The 21,164-nt window shown below is 41.5% G+C and overlaps 1 protein-coding gene across 1 annotated transcript in view; it reads right to left on the minus strand.

Annotated features, from left to right (window-relative positions):
• The window catches only part of PDK3 (pyruvate dehydrogenase kinase 3), a 122,513-nt gene that overhangs the window by 303 nt on the left and 101,046 nt on the right, over window positions 1-21,164 (minus strand). The window contains exons 8-10 of the mRNA XM_040338208.1: window positions 17,060-17,161; window positions 15,076-15,186; window positions 6,244-6,357 (exon numbers count right to left, since the gene is read on the minus strand). Coding sequence (XP_040194142.1) covers window positions 6,244-6,357; window positions 15,076-15,186; window positions 17,060-17,161 — 327 coding nt within the window. The remainder of the gene's footprint in view (window positions 1-6,243; window positions 6,358-15,075; window positions 15,187-17,059; window positions 17,162-21,164) is intronic.

The raw sequence follows: 21,164 nt of genomic DNA on the forward strand, positions 1-21,164 counted from the left end.
ACTGATACTTGTAAAAATGTTGGTGACACGTGCCTTATTTCCAGAGACACATACTGTACATTTCATACATATACTAAGTGCCCTACAAACTAAAGCAGAATGCTACCCAAAAAAACGAGTAATTTCTTTTATTTCATTTTCATTTTATGTTGAGAATTGCAGATACCGATCTGTAGACATGTGTGAGTTTTGGGGTCATTCGTTATGATCGAAACTCGTTATTTAGAATAAATTCGTAACTTCGGAAAAATTCTAATTTGTTATTTTTCATTTGTTTAGATGTGTTATTCGTTATTTCGATATGTAGTAAAAATCCGAAATTCGGAAATCTGAAAATCCGAAAAATAAGAAAGAAAATCCAAAAATTCAAAAGAACGAAAATCCCAAAATAAGAACGAAAATCTGAAAGAATAACTCATGAACTAATAATAACCAACCATTAAATTATAGGTATTGGAATTTCCTTTCAAATTTGGCTGTTAGTGAACATAAAAAATACAAATGTATCCGAAGTTACGAATTATACAAAATAACAAATTTCGCATTTAAACGAATGGAGCGTAACTAATTAATAATAAAAAATATATTATTAATAATTTGTTAAATTCAATTCATTTATATATGGCATTCGTTTATTTATCTGAAGTTACGAATTATCCGAAATAACGAATGCTGTATCTAAACGAATGGAACGTAACTAAATAATAATAATAAAAAAAAAATATTATTATTATTATTAATTTGTTACATTCCATTCATTTAGATGCGGCACTCGTTGGTTAGATAAAAAGTATAAAGCTGAAGTTCAAAAATGAGATCTGAAAATAAGAACGAAAATCCTAAAATTCTAAAGAACGAAAATTCGGAACTTTGGATGAATTTGTTATGTTCACTAACAGCCAAGTTTGAAAGGAAATTCCAATACCTATAATTTAATAGTTAGTTATTATTTTGGATTTTCATGCTTTTGAATTTCAGATTTACGCTCTTTAGAATTTTCGTAAAAGTTTGTAAAACAGGTTTTTATTAATTTGAATATTTCCAAATGGATAAATTTGTCGAATTTCGTAGAAAAACGAATTCTGAATGAAACGAATTGCACATGTCTACTGGTCCGCCTAAATACACACATGATGAAAAAATGCTGCTGAACTTATGTATGTGTCTGAATGACCTGGAAGATATGAGTTTCTTCAATAGACCTGAATACGCAGGCTTTCACACAATAGCAGTAAAACCATTATGTTGCAGATGCAGCTTCCATTGTAAACCCATGTACACAATGGGGCAGATCCACAAAAGAATTACGCCGGCGTATCTAGTGATAAGCCACGTAATTTTAAAGTTCCTGCGTCGTATCTTTGTTTTGTATCTACAAAACAAGATACGACGGCATCTGGGATCGATCTGACAGGCGTACGTCTTAGTACGCCGTCGGATCTTAGGTGCATTTTTTCCGCTGGCCGCTAGGTGTCGTTTCCGTCAAATTCCGCATCGAGTATGCAAATTAGCTAGTTACGGCGATCCACGAACGTACGTCCGGCGCATTTTTTTACGTCGTTTGCGTTCGGCTTTTTCGGGCGTATAGTTAAAGCTGCTATATGGTGGCGTACTCAATGTTAAGTATGGCCGTCGTTCCCACGTCGAAATTTAAATGTTTTACGTCGTTTGCGCAAGTCGTTCGCGAATAGGGATTTGCGTAAAATGACGTCACCGTCGTAAGCATTGGCTTGTTCCGGTTTAATTTCGAGCATGCACACTGGGATACCCCCACGGACGGCGCATGCACCGTTCAAAGAAAACGTTGTTTACGTCGGGTCACGACGTATTTACATAAAACACGCCCCCGTTACATCCATTTGAATTCCGCGCCCTTACGCCGCCAAAGATACACTACGCCACCGTAACTTACGGCGCAAATTCTTTGAGGATTAAAAAAAAAAAGGTACGGCGGCGTAGTGTATCTTAGATACGCTGCGCCCAGCAAAAAGATTCACGGAGGTATGTGAATCTGCCCCAATATTTTCTATTAATCCAACTAAAAATTAAAAAAAATTAAATTATAGTTTATAATTGTATTAAAAAAAAAGATGACTGAATGACGAAAATATTAACAAAACACGCACTCTTCCTTTTAGTTCTAATCACTGGGGTGTCCAAGCACAGAATCACCGATTAGGACAAGATAAGACTACTGGGACTGAATTGTACTTTAAAAGCTTTAACAAAGCTTGCTTTGTAAATGCTTGCTGCTCACACTGCTCTTATACAAACTGATGCCCTTGTGAAACAGGCCATAGTAAATATCTTCCTAAGTGGTGTACACCATTTGCTGGCCATTCGTTGTGGATTGAGGAACTCAGACTTTTGGAGAACGATTACTAATATTTTCTAGACGCAACATGAAATATTATTTCCTAGAGACGCAACAGGAAAGGAGAGATAATCTCATCATGTACTGTGGAAAATATTCCATTTAATTTAGAAATTGAGGTCCAAGAGTCTGGAGGAAGAGAGGAGAGGCACAGAGTCCAAGTTGCACGAGGTCCAGTGTGAAGTTTCCACAGTCAGCGATGATTTGGGGAGCCATGTCATCTGCTGGTGTTGGTCCACTGTGCTTATCAAGTTGAAAGTCAGCACAGCCCTCTAGCAGGAAATTATAGAGCACTTCATGCTTCCCTCTGCTGACCAGCTTTATGGAGATTCGAATTTAATTTTCTAGCAAGACTTGGCACCTGCCCACACTGCCAAAAGTACCAATACCTGGTTTAATGATCATAGTATCATTGTGCTTGATTGGCCAGCAAACTCGCCTGACCTAAACCCCATAGAGAATCTGTGGAGTATTATCAAGAGGAAGATGAGACACCAGACCCAACACTGCAGAAGAGCCGAAGGCCGATTGCAAAGCAACCCGGGCTTCCATAACACCTCAGTAGTGCCACAGGCTGATTGCCTCCATGCCACGCTGCATTGATGCAATAATTCATGCAAAAGGAGCCCCGACCAAGTATTGAGTGCATACTATACTGTACATGGACATACTTTTCAGTAAACCAACATTTCTATATTAAAATCCTTTTTTTTTTTTATTGGTCTTCTGTAATCTAATTTTCTAAGATACAGAATTTTGGGTTTTCACTAGCTGTAAGCCATATTCATCGAAATAAATGCTTGAAATATAACACTCTGTGTGTAACACATCTATATAAAATATAAGAGTTTCACTTTTTGAATTGAATTACTGAAATAAATTAACTTTTTGATATTTTATGTCCCAACTTTTTGGGCTGGTAAAATAAGTATTGAACACGCCACCTTTTTTCTGGGTAAATATATTTCACCACATGTCAGTAACAACCCATACATACAAAGTAGGGTTGTCCCGATACGATACTAGTATTGGTATTGATACCGAGCATCTCAAATGCTCCGATGCTTCACCTGATACCTGGGCAATCAGGGATGATCAATGCAGCGGGGGAGTTACAAGCACCAATCTCCCTGTATAGATTTCAATAAAGCCTGACAGCTTCTCCTCGGACCCCCCCCCCCCCTTCAGCTGCTTTAGTGAAATCTATACAGCGGTGATCGGTGCTTGTAACTCCCCCCAAAGCCGCACCGATCACCGCTGACTGTCCTTGTATCCTCCTCCAGTCTCCCCTCCAAGCTGCTGCTCTCCCCCTCCGCGCTCTGTGTCCCCCTCCGTTCTGCTGCTCTCCCCCACCGCACTCTGTGTCCCCCTCCGTTCTGCTGCTCTCCCCCTCCGCACTCCGTGTCCCCCACGTTCTGCTGTTGTCCCCCTCCGCGCTCCGTGTCCCCCTCCGTTCTGGTGTTGTCCCCCTCCATGCTCTGTGTCCAACTCTGTTCTGCTGCTGTCCCCCTATGCACTCCGTGTCCCCCTCCATATCCTCCTCCACCCCCTCTGTCCTCAATCTGTCAGGATGGAGAGCGAAGGTAGGAGTCGGTAAACCCGGCTCCTTCCTTTTCCGAATGAACACTGACTCTGTCCATTCATATAACTGAAACATCGTAAACATTCATAAACATTCAGTTTATGAATGGAGAGGAGACTTTGCCTCCTCTCTATTCATTTTCAGTGCAGCTGAGGCTGCTCAGAAAGAGACTGGTGAATCGGTGTCCTTAGTCCCTTTCTCTGTCTCAAAGGGGAGATGTCAGAGGTCTGTTAAGACCTCTGATATCTCACCAAAGCCCCTCAACAGGGCAAAAAAAAAAGAAAAAAGAAAAAAAAATTGCAATAAATAATAAAAAAAATGAATTGTAAAAAAGAATAAAAATGTAAATAATAAAAAAAAACACACTAACACCATCCATTCCTCCCATCCCCCTAAAAAAAAAAAAAGAAAGCATTGTAAAAAACAATAACAAAAATTGTAAAAAAAAATACTGACACATGTGCCACTGTCACATGACATTAAAAAAAAGTATCGGTAATCGATATCGGCGAGTACATGAAAAAAAGTATCGGTACTTGTACTCGGTCTTAAAATTAGGAACAACCCTAATACAAAGAATAAAATGGAATGACACAGGAGAAAAAGTATTAAACACGCTAACTGAAATGTATTTAATACTTTGAACAAAATCCTTTGTCTGTAATGGCAGCATCAAGATGCCTCCTGTATGGAGAAACTAGTGGCACGCATTGCTCAGGTGTGATGTTGGCCCATTCTTGCACAGAATCTTCAAATCTTAAGAGCCCTTTCACACTGGTGCGTTTTTGCGATAAAAAAAGCGCTATTAAAACGCTCCAAAAACGCCCCTCTCCATTGGAATGAATTGAAAACGTTGTAAAAACGCAGTAAAAAAGCGATGTTTTACCGCTATTTTAACGCTCCGCTATAGGCGTTTCCAGTGTGAAAGGGCTCTTAAGGTTCTGTGGGCCCTTTTCTATGGACTCTGATCTTTAGTTCTTTCCATAGATTTTCTATTGGATTGAAGTCAAGTGATTGGCTGGGCCATTCTAGCAGCTTTATTTTCTTTCTTTGAAACCTATTGGGAGTTTCCTTGGTTTTGTGTTTTGGATCATTATCTTGCCGAAATGTCCACCCTTGTTTCATCTTCATCATCCTAGTAGATGGCAGCAGATTTGTATCAAGAATGTTTTGATACATTTCTCCATTCATCCTTTCTTCAATGACCTGAAGTTTGCCAGTGCTGTATGTTGAAAAACTGCCCCACATCATGATATTCCCACCTCCAAACTTCACTGTTGGTATGGGGGTGTTTTTGAGGTGATGTGCAGTGCCATTTGACCTCCAAGCATTGTGTGTTTTATGGCATCCAAAGAGTTAAATCTGACCAGACTATATTCTCTCAGTATTTCACAGGCTTGTCTAAATCTTGTGCAGCAAACATTAAATGAGCTCCAACATTCTTTTTCTTCAGCAATGGAGTCTTGTGTGGAGAGCGTGCATACAGGGCATGGCTGTTGAGTGCATTACTTATTGTTTTCTTTGAAACAATTGTGCCTGCTAATTCCAGGTCTTTCTGGACAACACCTCTGATAATTCTTTTCGTTCCTGTGTTAGAATTCACGCAAAGAGCACCTGGTCGTGGCCGGATTATGGTGAAATGATGTTCTTTACACTTCCGGATTATGGCCCTAACAGTGCTCACTGGTACATTCAGAAGTTTAGAAATCCTTCTGTAACTAATGCCATCAGTATGCTTTACAACAATAAGGTTCTACAGGTCTTAAGAGAGCTTTTTGCTTTTACCCATCATGAGATGTTTCTTGTGGGACAACTTGGTGATGAGACCACTTTTTATAGGCCGTCATTGACACTAAACCAGCTGATATTAATTTGCACTGACAAGGGGCAGGATTGCTTTCTAATTACTGATACATTTCAGCTGGTGTCTTAGCTTTCCATGCCTTTTTACCCCTCCCTTTCTTCATGTGTTCAATACCTTTTCCCTGTGCCATTCCATTTTTATTTTATATACACGTACTCACTAGTATGACCACTGGGCTGTAGAAGTGTAAATATGTGATGCTACAGTGAAGAGTGTTAATTGATACTGCATACACCTTCTATGCTTTTTCTTTGAACATATTTATTGTTTTTACAATGTGGCGTTTATAAACCTTTGAATATTTTGTCTATTTTCATTGTCTTTGAACACAATAAATTACAGAAGTTAAAACCCTTCCAAAATTAAAAAAATAAAAATGGGCTAATAATACAGCAGAAATAATACAAAATAACCCACAAATACCTTTAGATAAATAACTGCATCAGTACCAACACCTTCCATGGAATAGAGTTTAAGGTCTCCTTGGAAATAGCGGGCATAAAGTCGAGATATAGGCAGTCCATACCCAAAACCAGCCTAAAGTAAGATGAAAGATTGTTATTTTACATATATAACAAAATAATACATTGGAACCGTTTAATACATAAACAGTGCCTTGAAAAGGTATTCATACCCTTTGAAATTTTCCATTTTGCCTTTTTACAACCAAAAAAAAAATGTATTTTATGTGATAGACCAACACAAAGCGGAAGGAAAATTATTTATGATTTTCAAAATGTTTTACAAATAAATATGTGAAAGGTGTGGCATGCATTTATATTCAGCACCTCAATACTTTGTAGAACCTCCTTTCACTGCAATTACAGCTGCAAGTCTTTTTGGGGATGTCTCTACCAGCTTTGCACATCTAGAGAAAGTGACATTTTGCCCATTCTTCTTTGAAAAATAGCTCAAGATCTGTCAGATTGGATGGAGGGCGTATGTGAACAGCAATTTTCAAGTGTTCTGGGGAAATTCTGATGTTGGTCAGTGCAATGCTTGTGTATTACCTAAATGAATATAAAAAAGCCCCACTAAAAACAACCCCCAAAGGGTGCATGATGGAAAAGAAATGTGTTGTGGGTGTGGTGCTGCTTGTTTGGATAATGTATGGCAATAATATGAAAAGAAAAAATACGAAAAGAAATAAATAGCTCATCGAGTTCCTAGATGATCAGTGTTACAAATAGTAAACTGTGTAACAATATATAAATATAATGTAAAATAAATTGATGACCATGGGCACATTGACATCCAGGATAACCATCAGAAAAAAATATTAAAAGTGACAGGTGCTCTTTAAAGTGCTTTAAACCATAAATTAAACAGGTAATATGCGGTAAAATTCTTAAGCTTTTAAAAAAAACAAAAAAAACAACAATTCACATAAAAAAAACGAGTATATACATGAAATCAGATATAACACATAACACATAAATAAATCCTTCTGTAGCTGATAAAGTGACTGGTGCTATTTAACCGTTTGAGGACCGCTGCACGATGATATACGTCGGAAAAATGGCACGGCTGGGCACAAGGGCGTACATGCACGTCCCCTTTAAGATCCCAGCCGTGGGTCGCGAGCGTGCCGCCAGCGACCGGGTCCTCTTCTCTGTGATCGTCCCCGCGGGAACAGCGGACCCGATCGGCGCCGGTGTCCCGTGATCAGGTCACAGAGAGGAAGAACGGGGAGAGGTAAGTGTAAACACACCTCCCCCCTAGTGAGCCTGTCACTGATCGTCTGTTCCCTGTCATAAGGAACGACGATCAGTGACGTCACACGCCCAGCCACGCCCCCCCCCCACAGTAGGAATCACTTCCTTAGGGCACACTTAACCCATAGAGAGCCCCCTCCTGGTTAACCCCTTCACTGCCAGTGTCATTTTTACAGTAACCAGTGCATTTTTATAGCACTGATCGCTATAAAAATGACAATGGTCCCAAAATAGTGTCAAAAGTGTCCGATGTGTCCACCATAATGTTGCAGTCACGATAAAAAAATAAAAATAAAAATGCAATGAAACTATCCCCTATTTGGTAGACGCTATAAATTTTGCGCAAACCAATCAACGCTTATTGCAATTGTTTTTACCAAAAATATGTAGAAGAATACGTATCGACCTAAACTGAGGAAATTTTTTTTTTATATATCTTTTTTGGGTTTATTATATTATAAAAAGTAAAAAAATATTGATTTTTTTCAAAATTGTTGCTCTATTTTTTTTTATAGCGCAAAAAATAAAAAACGCAGAGGTGATCAAATACCACCAAAAGAAAGCTCTATTCGTGGGGAAAAAATACGTCAATTTTGTTTGGGGGCCACGTCGCACGACTGCACAATTGTCAGTTAAAGCAAAGCAAGTGCTAAATCGCAAAAAGGGACCTGATCCTTTAGCTTCATAATGGTCCGGGGCTTAAGTGGTTAAAGGTTCTACAAAATCCTTGTATCATAAAATGAAACATAAATCCTCAATGACGACTTATTAATACGTTTATCAATAGCTCATAAAGTGACAGGTGCTCTTTAAAGGTGCTCCAATGTATTTTAAAGTTAGTGCTTGATGCTGGTGTTTCAACTTCTCCTCTTGTCCCTCACTCACCAGAGAACTAGAACCTCTCTTGGAGATAGCCAACATTAACAGCAGGTCTAGCTACTGGGTGTGTTCACACCGTTCTTCCAGGGGACGCTTTATTGCTGGGGGAATTCCATGTGCCTGGTCTTGCTGGGTTTCTGTGGTTGAGCCTGTCGGTGTGGTGAGTTGGTTTTGGCATATGAGATACCCCTGGATGGACTTTGCTGCCTTTAAATTCCTGCGGATTCTATTTTGCTTTTCAAGAGTCAACATTGTGATTACTCTCCATCTAATAATACACCCCTGAAAAAAGAAGGGATTCTGAAACGCGTTGGATATGGTTCCAGAACCAATAGGTAGTATAGAGCCATTGTTGCGTTATGTTGTTTACATGCATCTTGTACAGCCGTGCATTTTGTTTATATGCATATTGACTTTTACCTTTTTTAATAAAATTATATATTTTTCTATAACTTTTTACTATTATGTATCATTGGTGAATGTTTTACAACCACCAATGCCTTTAATGTCCCGTAAGGGGGGAACCCTGTCTTCTTTATCCAGTGGCTGAACCAGCAGACCTCACATCCACAGCCAATGTAATATTCATCTTTTCTTTAGCTTTCTTGCCCCATCATTTTTACATGTGGAGATAGTAAAGGCCCCATAGTGCAATACTGTATTACTTCTTTATTATAACAAACCCGAAAGAATCTGGATTTATTATAATAAAGACGTTAGATTTAAAACACCGGCATCAAGCACTAACTTTGTTTAAATACATCGGAGCACCTTTAAAGAGCACCTGTCATGTTATGAGCCATTGATGAACTTATTAATAATGCATCCTTTAGGATTTATATTTAATTGTATGATACACGGATTTGGAGCAGCTTTAAATAGCACCAGTCCCTTTATCAGCTACAGAAGGACTTATTTATGTGTTATATCTGATTTCATGCATATACTATTTTTTTCATTGTTGTTTTTGAAGCTTATGAATTTTACCACATATGATTGTTTTAAAGCACTTTAAAGAGCACCTATCACTTTTAATATTTTTTCCAGATGGTTATCCTGGAAATCAATTTGCACATGGCCATCAATTTATTTTACATTATATGTACAGTGTATACGATTACACGGTTTACTATTTGTAAGACTGATCATCTAGGTACTCACTGAGCTATTTACTTACACGCATTTCAAATCTTTATTTGTTTGTTTCATATTACTGGCATACATTATCCCAACAAGCAGCACCACACCCACTACACATTCTTTTTTTTTAAATTTTCAAGTCTTGCCACAGATTCTGACTTGGGTTTAGGTCTGGACTTTGACTAGGCCATTCTAACAACACATGAATATGCTTTGATCTAAACTATTCCATTGTAGTGCTGGCTGTATGTTTAGGGTTGTTGTCCTGCTAGAAGGTGAACCTCTGTAACAGGTGCTCCGCGCACCTGTTGCATTACGGCGACCACACAGACGTCATCGCGCGACGCCCTGTGCGTTCCACCGTGGAACGCGGAAGTGCGCCATAGCAAACAGCGCTCCTATTTGAATTAGTGCTTATGCACTACAGCTGGCCCTATCCTTTAAACAGAGTGGTGTGCCTCCTGCACATCGTTCTATTATTGTCAGCCATAGCTCGGCCACGCTACACATACCGCTGCCTTGCTCCCCATGCTGCAACACCGCTCCAGGAAACAACTACTTCTTTAGTGCCATTGCACCTACTACAATACAGAGCATTGCTGGGGACAACCTTGAGGCCTTTGCTGAACATCCTACACCACAGACTCTATCTCCTACATAGAGGCCTACAAATGGATAAGTAGCCATTGTATCACTTGTAGTCCTATAAGAAAATCTATTGCTAGTGTTCCAGCTAATACATTTGTGTTACTAAATATGTCGAATGAATATCAACATACTATTTGGGAGATACTGCTGTGCTAAGGACTGTTTGCTAAGCAGTACCTTAAAGGGTCAGCTACCCTTAAGTTACTATAACAATAATTACCTGAGCTATATTGCCTCTCTCATGCAACTACTATCACGTCTGCAATATTTACCTCATATGCAACTACTATTACCTGAGCTATATTGCCTCTCATATGCAACTACTATTACTTTAACTATATTGCCTCTCATTTACTACGAGCTTGACATAAGTACAATTCCCTTATAGGCCTTGTCCTAATTGTTTGAACATGTTCGCTGTAACCTTTCTATGCTAGGGATTGATGCCATTTCATAGCATCTCCCCTAGTGGCCTAATACATCCGTATATGCCCAAAGTGATATGATGTAGAGAACCCCAAACTCCTGTTTGTGTGGAGTGACGCCTGGGGTCCCTTACTGATAATCACTTGCATATAGAGGTGTATTGGAATATTGACCTTAAAGCATATTATATAATTTTAAACGCTAAGCTCTGGTCGCATGTTGTAATGTGTCCATCCTTAGTAGCTCAACGCCTCTATGTGACAGAAAGATGTAGAGATCCCCCAAACTCCTGTTTGCCAGGAGTGACGCCTGGGGCCCAATACTGAGTTGTCACATAAAGAAGCGCATTGAAACCCTTGCTAACCGCAGTTGTGGTTCACTCCGTTCACCAGTGCTGTTACAACCTCCACCCCAGCCTCAAGTCTTCTGCAGACTCTTAACAGGATTTCTTCTAAGATTGTCCTGGATTTGGCTCTGTATATCTTCCCATTAACTCTGACCAGCTTCCCTGTTCCTGCTGAAGAAAAGTATCCCCACAACATGATGCTGCCACCACCATGTTTCACAGTGAGGATGGTGTGTTCAGGGTGATGTGCAGTATTAGTTTTCGGCCACACATAGCGTTTTACTCTTTCCATGATGGATTGAACAGTGTGCTCCGTGAGATGTTCAAAGCTTGGGATATTTTTATATAACCTAATCCTGCTTTAAACTTCTCCACAACGTTATCCCTGACCTGTCTGGTGTGTTCCTTGTCCTTCATAATGCTGTTTGTTCACTAAGGTTGTCTAATAAACCTCTGAGGACTACACAGAACAGCTGTATTAATACTGAGATTAAATTACACACAGGTGGACTCTATTTAATAATTAGGTGACTTCTGAAGGCAATTGGTTCCACTAGATATTGAATGAATGAATGAATGAAAAATTTATATAGCGCGGCACATGCGAACTGAATCGCCTCTGGGCGCTTGTTGTTAGTGTCTCATGCCTATCAGAAAAGCAGGGTTTTGATCTGCCTTCTGAAAGACAGGTGGTTTTGCTCCAACCGAATGCTGGTTGGTAAAGCATTCCAAAGCCTGGGGCCCTGAAAAGCAAACCTTCTTTCTCCTTTGGACTTGTATTTGGTTTTAGGAACCTTGACCAGATTTTGGTCGGTGGATCGCAGAATGCGGTTGCAATTGTGCGGTTTGATCTTGTCGCATAGATATCTAGGAGCCTTCCCATGGATGCACTTATGTGTCAGGCAGAGTGCTTTGAATGCAATTCTGTCTTTCACTGGCAACCAGTGAAGGGATCTCAGCGAAGGTGAGATTGATTCCCAAGATTTTTTCCCAGTCACAAGTCTAGCGGCCGTATTCTGTACGACTTGAAGACGAGCGATTTGGTACTTGGGGAGCCCGAGGTAAAGGGCATTTGCATAGTCCAGTCTGGAATTCACGATTGTTCCCACCACGACTGCTATGTCTTCTTTGGGAATAAATGGAATAAGTCTGCGTAGAAGGCGCATCAAATGGTGCGTCCCGCTGACTACTGACCCTATTTGTGCGTCCATTGTCATGAAGGTGTCAAACGTGACTCCTAGACTTCTGACTTTGGAGCTAGGGGAGATGGTCTGACCCAGGATGGGCGAAGGTGTCCAGTTTGTTGTCGGTTGACTCTTCCGACTGGCATTGAACATAAAGAGTTCTGTTTTAGCGCTATTGAGTTTGAGATAACTCTTAGTCATCCAGTTTTCTATTGAAGAGAGACATTTCTCTAATCTGAGATGATGATCCTTTTTTTGGCAGATGCGAAAGTACAACTGCGTGTCGTCTGCATAAGAGTGATAGAGTAGTTCTTGGCTACTGATAATATCAAAGAGAGGACGAAGATAGATATTGAACAGCACCGGTGATAGGGGGGATCCTTGGGGGACCCCACATGGCACCGCGCGTTTTTCTGACGTGAAAGATCCCAGTTTCACTGTTTGTGAACGGTTTCCGAGAAAAGAGGAGAACCATGGTAAGGCATCTTCTGAGACTCCGGCGACTTCTGTTAGTCGTCTCAGTAGCAATTTATGGTCTACTGTGTCAAAGGCTGCGCTTAGGTCCAGCAGAACCAGGAGACACGATTCTCCTTCGTCTGCGGCCTCGAGCGCATCATCCCATATTTTCAGTAAGGCCGTTTCTGTCCCGTGTCCGGGACGGAACCCGGATTGAAATGGATCGAGTAGGTTGTGGGTATCCAGATGCTGTTGCAGCTGATTTACCACCACTTTCTCCATTATCTTGGACAGAGCATTTAGACCTGTTATGGGACGGCGGTGAGTTGGGTCCATAGGATCCAAATTAGGTTTTTTCAAGATCGGCAGGATTGTGCCCTCTTTCAGCAGGGAAGGCACTATGCCTTCCTTAAATGACTGATTTATAAGCTGTGTGATCGGAGGCGCCAGGATGTCGGCACATTCCTTCAGTAGCTTGGTGGGAATGATGTCATTGGGTGCTGTGCTGTTGCGCAGCGCACCAATGAATTTTTTTGTGGTATCAATGGAGATGGGTTCCAAAGTGAACTTAGTTGATTGTAGAGGCGTTCCGTCGGTGTTTTGATTGAAGAGGGGGCTGAGTGGAGTATTGTTTTGCCGAATACTTACCCGAATTTTTTCAATTTTGTTGATGAAGAAATCCGATAGTTCATTGCAGAACTCTTGGGTGTCTGAAGTGGGGACTTCAAGACATCCCGGATTCATGGTCTGGGTGACCATCTTGAAGAGTTCACGTGGGCGATTCATTGCGCTGTTAATCACCGTGGAAAAGTGAAGTTTCTTGGCTTTGAAAATTTCCTTGTGATATCGTGTAGTTACTGCTTTGTAGAAGTTGAGGCGGTCTTCTGAAGGACTTCTTATCCAGGCGGCTTCCGCCCTTCTGCGCTCTTGCTTCAATAGCGACAGCTGGTTATTGAACCAGCTGGACTTTTTTGCCCGGCTGCGGACTTTGCGCTTTGGTGCTGCTAAGTCGACTGACTGTAACAGAGCTGCATTTATGGCATCCAATGTATCTGAGGCTGCTAGCTGAGGAGGAATAGCCCCAATTCGGTTTCCCAGGGTAGATCTGAAGAGTTCCGAGTGGAGCTTCCTCTGAGATCTAGCCCAGTGTATTGTCACCGGCATGGGTACTTTCATGACTAGTGGAATTCTGGGAATTATGAAGCTAATTGCATGGTGGTCTGTCCATGGCAAAGGTTCAATACCCAGAATGTTTATTTTCAGATTTTGTCTGAAAATTAGGTCGAGAGTGTGACCTGAAGCATGCGTGGGTCCGCATATAAGTTGCTGAAGACCTAACCCTTCCAGGTGGTCGATGCAGGCATCCGCGATGGGATCCTGTGAGGAGTTGGCCCACAAATTGAAATCCCCGAGCAGCAAAAGATGATTGCTGTTAAGGGAGTAAGTGGATATGAACTCCGTTAATGCTGAAATCAAATGCGATTTTGGCCCAGGGGGCCTATAGCAGAGGAGAATGTGAACGGTCTCCTGAGAGTGAGCTTGAAGTTGAAGCGTGAGGGTTTCCATAAAAGGTAGAGGATTTTGAAGGACCGGTTTAGTGATTGCAATATGAGACTTATGAATCACCGCCAGGCCTCCTCCTCTTTGCCCTATTCTATTTTCCGTTAGGATATGATAATTTGCTGGTACCAGTTCTCCAAGAATGGTGTTGCAATCGTCTGACAGCCAACTTTCTGTAATGAAGAGGCAGTCTAGATCGTTTTGTAGTAAGAAATCATGGATTTCTGATCGGTGTTTAACTGCTGATCTAGTGTTAAGCAACGCACATGATATGTGCTTGAGCTGTGTTGAATGGTTGAAATTTTTGATGATCGATCGTCGATCGATTCTCAAAAGTTGATCTGATTTTAAGGCTTTTTTGGTGACGGCAGGTAATATTGTTGCGAATTGTCTCAGACCCCAAATGGTTTCCGCAGAGTATCGCAATTTAACCATTGTTGCCAGTCACCGTGGGCGGGGGTGGGGGTGATCGGTGAGAGAGGATTCGCAGAATCCTCGCTCTCAGCAATCCTTGGTCCAGAGGAAGGCAAAAAAACCCTGGGCAAGCTGGCCAATGTGCTGCGGCAGGGAAAAAAATTCCTTCCTGATCCCAAAGGCGATCGGCTCAAGCCCTGGATCAAAGACAGCTGAACTTAATGAGGGGAAAATATGAGGGGAGATATTAGTATCAGAGTAAAGAGGGCTAAATACACGCCACACTTTTCACCTATTTGTAAGAAATTCTGAAAACCATTTATCATTTTCCTTCAACTTCTCAATTATGTTCCACTTTGTGTTGGTCTATCAAGTACAATCCCAATATAATACATTTACATTTTTGGTTGTAACATGACAAAATGTGGAAAACTTCAAGGGGTATGAATACTTTTTCAAGGCACTGTAGACAGTGTTTAAAACGTACCAATGGAGCAGCTCGGCTTGGCTCTAGACTGGGCCTGGGTGCTGTAGAATACATATAATTGAACAGGCGATCTATTTTTCTCAAAGGCACACCTCCACCTTGGTCACTAATCTGCGGAAAGATAAATGGCAAGTACATTTTAGATAATATTTTTTTTTCATACTGACAGTACAAAAAGCCATTTTTTACGCCAATAATTCATGAAAAGTAAACAACAGGAGCATATAAAAAACACAATTTATTCTAAGCTTTTTTTTTTTTAAAGCTTTTTTTTAATGAAGCCATTTTGATATGCTGAGGGATCGTAAGAGGTGTACAGAGGGCTGAACGCGTACTGAGACAGAGTGCCATAATGTTTTCAGGTACAGTATCTTGCCGTCTCCTCACATCACCCACAATATGTCTGCATCACATAGAGAAGTGCAGAGAACTAGTGATGAGATCACTGGGACAAAAATATAGGGCCAGATTCACATACATTTGCGGCCGTGTAACGTAACCCGTTTACGTTACACCGCCGCAAGTTTCCAGTTTTAGTGCCCGATCCACAAAGCACTTACCTGGAAACTTGCGGCGGTGTATCGTAAATACGTCCGGCGCAAGGCGGGCCAATTCAAATGGGCGTGTACCATTTAAATTAGGCACACTCCCGCGCCGGACCTACTGCGCATGCTCCGTTTCACAATTCCCGTCGTGCTTTGCGCGCAGTGACGTCATTTTTTCGAACGGCGACGCGCGTAGCGTAATTCCGTATTCCTGGACGGCTTACGCAAAGGACGTTCATTTTTAAATTTTGACGAGGGAACGACGGCCATACTTTATACAGCAATACGATTGCTGTGTAAAGTTAAGGCAGGTCAAATAACGACTAACTTTGCGACGGGAAACTAGACTAGCGGCGACGTAGCGAACGCGAAAATCCGTCGTGAATCGCCGTAACTCCTAATTTGCATACCCGACGCTGGTTTACGATGCGAACTCCCCCCAGCGGCGGCCACGGTACTGCATCCTAAGATCCGACAGTGTAAAACAATTACACCTGTCGGATCTTATGGATATCTATGCGGAACTGATTCTATGAATCAGTCGCATAGATAGAAACAGAGATACAACGGCGTATCAGGAGATACGCCGTCGTATCTCTTTTGTGAATCTGGCCCATAGTATGTAATGAAAAAATAAGTGGATTTATTAAAAAGATTTCATTAGCAAGTGAATGTTATGCCCTGTACACACGATCGGTCAATCCGATGATAACGATCTGATGGATTTTTCCATCAGTTAACCGATGATGCCGACTGATGGTCCGTCACGCCTACACACCATCAGTTAAAAAAACGATCGTGTCAGAACGCAGTGACGTAAAACACAACGACGTGCTGAAAAAAACGAAGTTCAATGCTTCCAAGCATGCGTCGACTTGATTCTGAGCATGCGTGGATTTTTAATCGATGGACGTGCCTACAAACTATCATTTTTTTTCTATCAGTTAGGTATCCATCAGTTAATTTTAAAACAAGTTTCAAATTTTTTAACCGATGGATAAAAAACCGATGGGGCCCACACACGATCGGTTTGGTCTGATGAAAATGGTCCATCAGCCGGTTCTGACCGGATTGACCGATCGTGTGTACGCAGCATAAGAGTAAAAGTGAAAGAGTTCTGAGCTGTCAGTGAAACAAGTATAGTGGGGAATTATTCCATTAGGGTGACAACCAGGGTGACAACCAGGGATTTCCTCGAGGAGGATTTTCTCTCACTTCCTATTTTGGATATGGAAGAGGAAGTGAAGGGAAATTTTCCCAATGGGACACACATGGTTAAAAAAAACAAAAAGCGTGAGAATATGAGAGGTATTGTAACTCTCCCTTACTCTATCCAAAATGGGGGAATTTTCTTTTTGCCTTTAGTTCTTCTTTACTCTATAATGCATAAAATCATATTAGAAGCTGTTAACAATGCTTCAGAATCTATAGGCATTCACCTTTATGGAAAGATCCTCTTTTCCAAGGGTGACCAGGGTCTTTATAGGTGGTAGGATGTCTGCCTTGCCTTCATGCTTCTCCACTGTTGCTCTCATTGAATTCTACAGGAATCAAATGTAAAATATTAAATATATACAAACTCATATAACTGGTTCATGCAATGAGAAAGTTATACACATAGAAGTTCAATATACAGGGCATAACATATATAAGGGGTCTGTTTATAAATGCTTTTACCCAAGACTCGCACATTTTTTAAATCCAATTTAATGTGTGAATCCTGGGTGAAAGTTGTGAAAAAAAGACTCATGTGTGAAAACTTTTATAAGTAGACCTCTTAGTGGGGGTGGGGGTGGGGGGAAGCAACCTGTAGATCGCAATCTACCAGTGGATCGTGGACAGGTGACTGGTAGATTGCGGTCTGGGCTCGCTGACCCGGTCATTCCAGAGCAACAAACAGAGCGCAATGCAGAGGGACTACTTGTAAAGTTGGAGGTGTAGTAGGGAGCAAGAGCAATAAGCTGATGTCTCCTCTGTAGTGCTGGCTCCTGTCCCATGCGGAGTGATACCAACTGCTTTCCCGGCTAGCGGTCTCCCAGCAGCATTTAAGAAGAGATCTTCAGGTCAGTGTGAAGCAATACACTGGGCATAATAGTATAGGGCTGTCATGGTTGGTGGGTGTAGCATCTGCCAAGCATGACCCTCTCAAGTAAATGAGGCCACTCTGCAAGTGCCCTGTAACCTTGTGCAGTAGAGCAAACATGGGGTTAAAGCAGGCAGCGTCGTGTTGCTTTCTCACCACCTGCCTTTACCCTTTTGGATCCTGCAGAATGGTCCCATTTACTTGAATGGGTTGCGTTTGGCAGGAGGTAGCACCAACCAAAAGCAACAGGGGGCTTAATTCCTGCTGTGGCACGTGTACACCTTTGACTGCTGCCTCAGCAGGTAAAAAGGGGTAGGGATTGGGGCTGTAAAACCGTGACTCAACCTCAGGGTTTTACTCCACCAACTTTATGTGTTAACAACCCCTAAGGGTGCTGCTGCCTAATTCAACCAATTGTCCATTCACAGGTGTATATGGTGCATTCTCACCAGCAGATTTAAACCCATGATTGCCGTGCAATGCAAGCAATTGTGACACGGTAGTACGGCAATTAGAAGTTTAAATCAGGTGTGAGGAGGCGACACTGTGCCCGGTGATCTTTGACTTCTCCCATGTTGTTCAGGTAGACCTCCACCTCTTTAAGGTTGCCTACCCCTGCCTTAATGTACTGTTACGTACATGTATACCGTAAACTGCATAGGCTTAGATTTACCCATATACAGGCACAAAAGATCAATCTGTGCAGACAGTCCTGACCATTTTTGGAGATTAACAGTGTACGTGTGTGCAATGATTAAATAATAAAAAGTAACCATATGACCCAACGATGGACAAGGTAAAAGTTAATTTAAGTTAAGTTAATTCGCTCATTGTCAATTGTGTGTCCCCTCTCCCCAGGGCACTAGTACTACGAAAGGAATATAACTAGCTGAAAGGTATGTATTTCAGCAGTATTTTAGGGATCAGAGGCGGAGTAGTGTGATACACTTGCATCAATTTTCATGTTTAGATCTACCGTATTTATCGGCGTATACCACGCACTTTTTTTCCCTGAAATTCAGGGCAAAATCGTGGATGCGCGATATACGCCGATACCCGCGCCGAGTTTGAATCACTGTGCCGGCATATACCGAGCGCAGTACACTCGGGTATAGTCGGGCATGCTCGGCTCCTCTCGCTGTCACGTCCTGGACGTACAGGACGCACAGGACGTGACCGCGAGAGGAGCCTGCCCAACTATACCCGAGTGTACTGCGCTCGGTATATGCCGGTGCAGTGGTTCAAACTCGGCGCGGGAAGCGGGGATCGAGCGGGGAGGACACCGCAAAAGGACGCCGGAACCCGATGAGGAGGACACCACCGAAGCCGCAGACGGACGCCGGACCCGACGAGGCCGCCGATGGACGCCGCACAAGACACCAAAACTGTAAGTACTAAAATGTTTTTTTTAAAGGAATGCGGGTCCACTTTAGGGGTGCGCGCTATACGCCGGAGCGCACAATACCCCGATAAATACGGTACTTGAACCACCTGCCATCTGTAGCAATTTTGACATTTCTTACATACATGTTAAAACCAGCATTTTTGAAGAATACAATTACTTAAAACCCCCCAAAATTATACATTTTTATGAAAGCAGGGTCCCCGGAGAAAAAACTGGCGGCTACTGCAATTTTTTTTTATTTTGCGCAATATCTTTGCAGCCATTTATGAAACGCAAATTTTCAGGAAAAAATACACTTAAATGAATTTTAATGCTCACAATCAAAATAAAACAATACCCATTTTTTTGTAAAATATTAAAGATGACGTTGCGTCAACTAAATAGATTCTAAACATGTCACTATTTGAAATTGCGCACACGCCTGTGAAATCGCGACAAAGTACAGTATCTAAAATTCCCACAGATGATGCTTTATAAGCCTTTACAGGGTATGAGTTTAGAGTTGTGCAAAAAGGAGGAAAAGATACCGAGCTGCTAAATAAAAACAAGGCAGCTGCTAGCACAGAACATACAGAATATATGTGAAAGAAGTGAAAGGTAAAATGTGCTGCGCTAATGAATAAATGGAAACCCTGATGACCAAGGTGTAATGCAATTCAACAGACTAATGTTGATGTGAACACAAAAGTGGTGATAAAGTACAAAAGTGTTGACATAAATACTCAAACTTAGGTGAATGAATAGTTATATAAAAGATATGTGGAAAAAAAAACTGGTCAAGATTTTTACATCTCTCCACGCTCCATCTCCCATCCATCGGGAAGATCGGCTACTATTACCATTGGAGATCACCTATATGGACCCTCCTTTTTTGAATTGTCCTTTTGATCTATGCTAATATTTCACTTCATTGTTTTGAGTTCACTTTTTGATTCATCAGATGTGCACTGACCAGTAATTTTTTCACATATCTTTTATATAACTATTCACCTAAGTTTGAGTATTTATGTCAACACTTTGTACTTTATGAGTTTAGAGTTAATCACGAATTAAGACCCTATAATTATTGCTCTCACTCTGAGGTTCACTGCAATACTTCACACATGGGGTGCAATCACCATTTACATTTGTGTGCCAGTGACTTGTCCTTAAGGTTCCCCTAACGGGAAAGTTCCTTCAAGGACTGCGCAGGCGCAAACTTGCCGACGGAAATCTCTGAACCTCGCCCGGCATCCAGGCTCATTCTTTAACATCCCCGTGGATTGGAGGATGTTAAAAAAAGAGCCCAAAGGCCGAGCGAGCGGAGCGAGCCGTCCGACTGGCCACTTTCCTTTGAAATCCACGTTGCCCTGGATGCCCGTCAAGGTTCGGAGATTTCCGTCGGCAAGTTTGTGCCTGCACAGTCCTTAAAGGAACTTTCACGATAGCTGGAACCATATCGGCAGATCACCGGACCTATGCACACATTTGCGTATATTTGGGGGAAACATTTTTATATCAATTTTTTTTTTTTTTTACACTTTAAAAAACATATATAAATTTGAACCCCCCCCCCCCTTTATTCCAAAATGATGAGGGATGGAAGCATGTGAGCTGTGGGACTCGATTGTTTAAATCAGGTGTCTGCATTGATTTTATCTATTGCTGCAGTTTCTTTTTGTGGTTTTGTTTTTTCATTTCTTACCAGGCATAGGTGCAGGTGGGGACACCCCCCCCCCAATCACCTGTCCTTCATCTACCCATCAGTTTGTACATGCCTCCATTGAGGAGACTTAAAAAATGTGTAGTTAGGACTGCAGAATCGCAGGGAGCCTTGGCGATGGCTCTGCAGCTTAAAACATATATTTGCAAATGTGTGCGACTAATCCTCTGCTTTTAATATGTATAGCTAGACCGTTGAACTTGGCTTGCTGATTGGATGGTAAGGAGGAAACTGGTTAGAAATGTTTATTGCTTCACCTGTATTTGAGTTTGTCATCTAATTTATAGCCCCCAAAACCCCCCCCTTTTTTCTATATTAAATACCCCAGCTTTTTCTGTCAAGTATATATATATG

Source organism: Rana temporaria, chromosome 2 (genome assembly GCF_905171775.1).
Source record: "Rana temporaria chromosome 2, aRanTem1.1, whole genome shotgun sequence".
Lineage (NCBI taxonomy): Eukaryota > Metazoa > Chordata > Amphibia > Anura > Ranidae > Rana > Rana temporaria.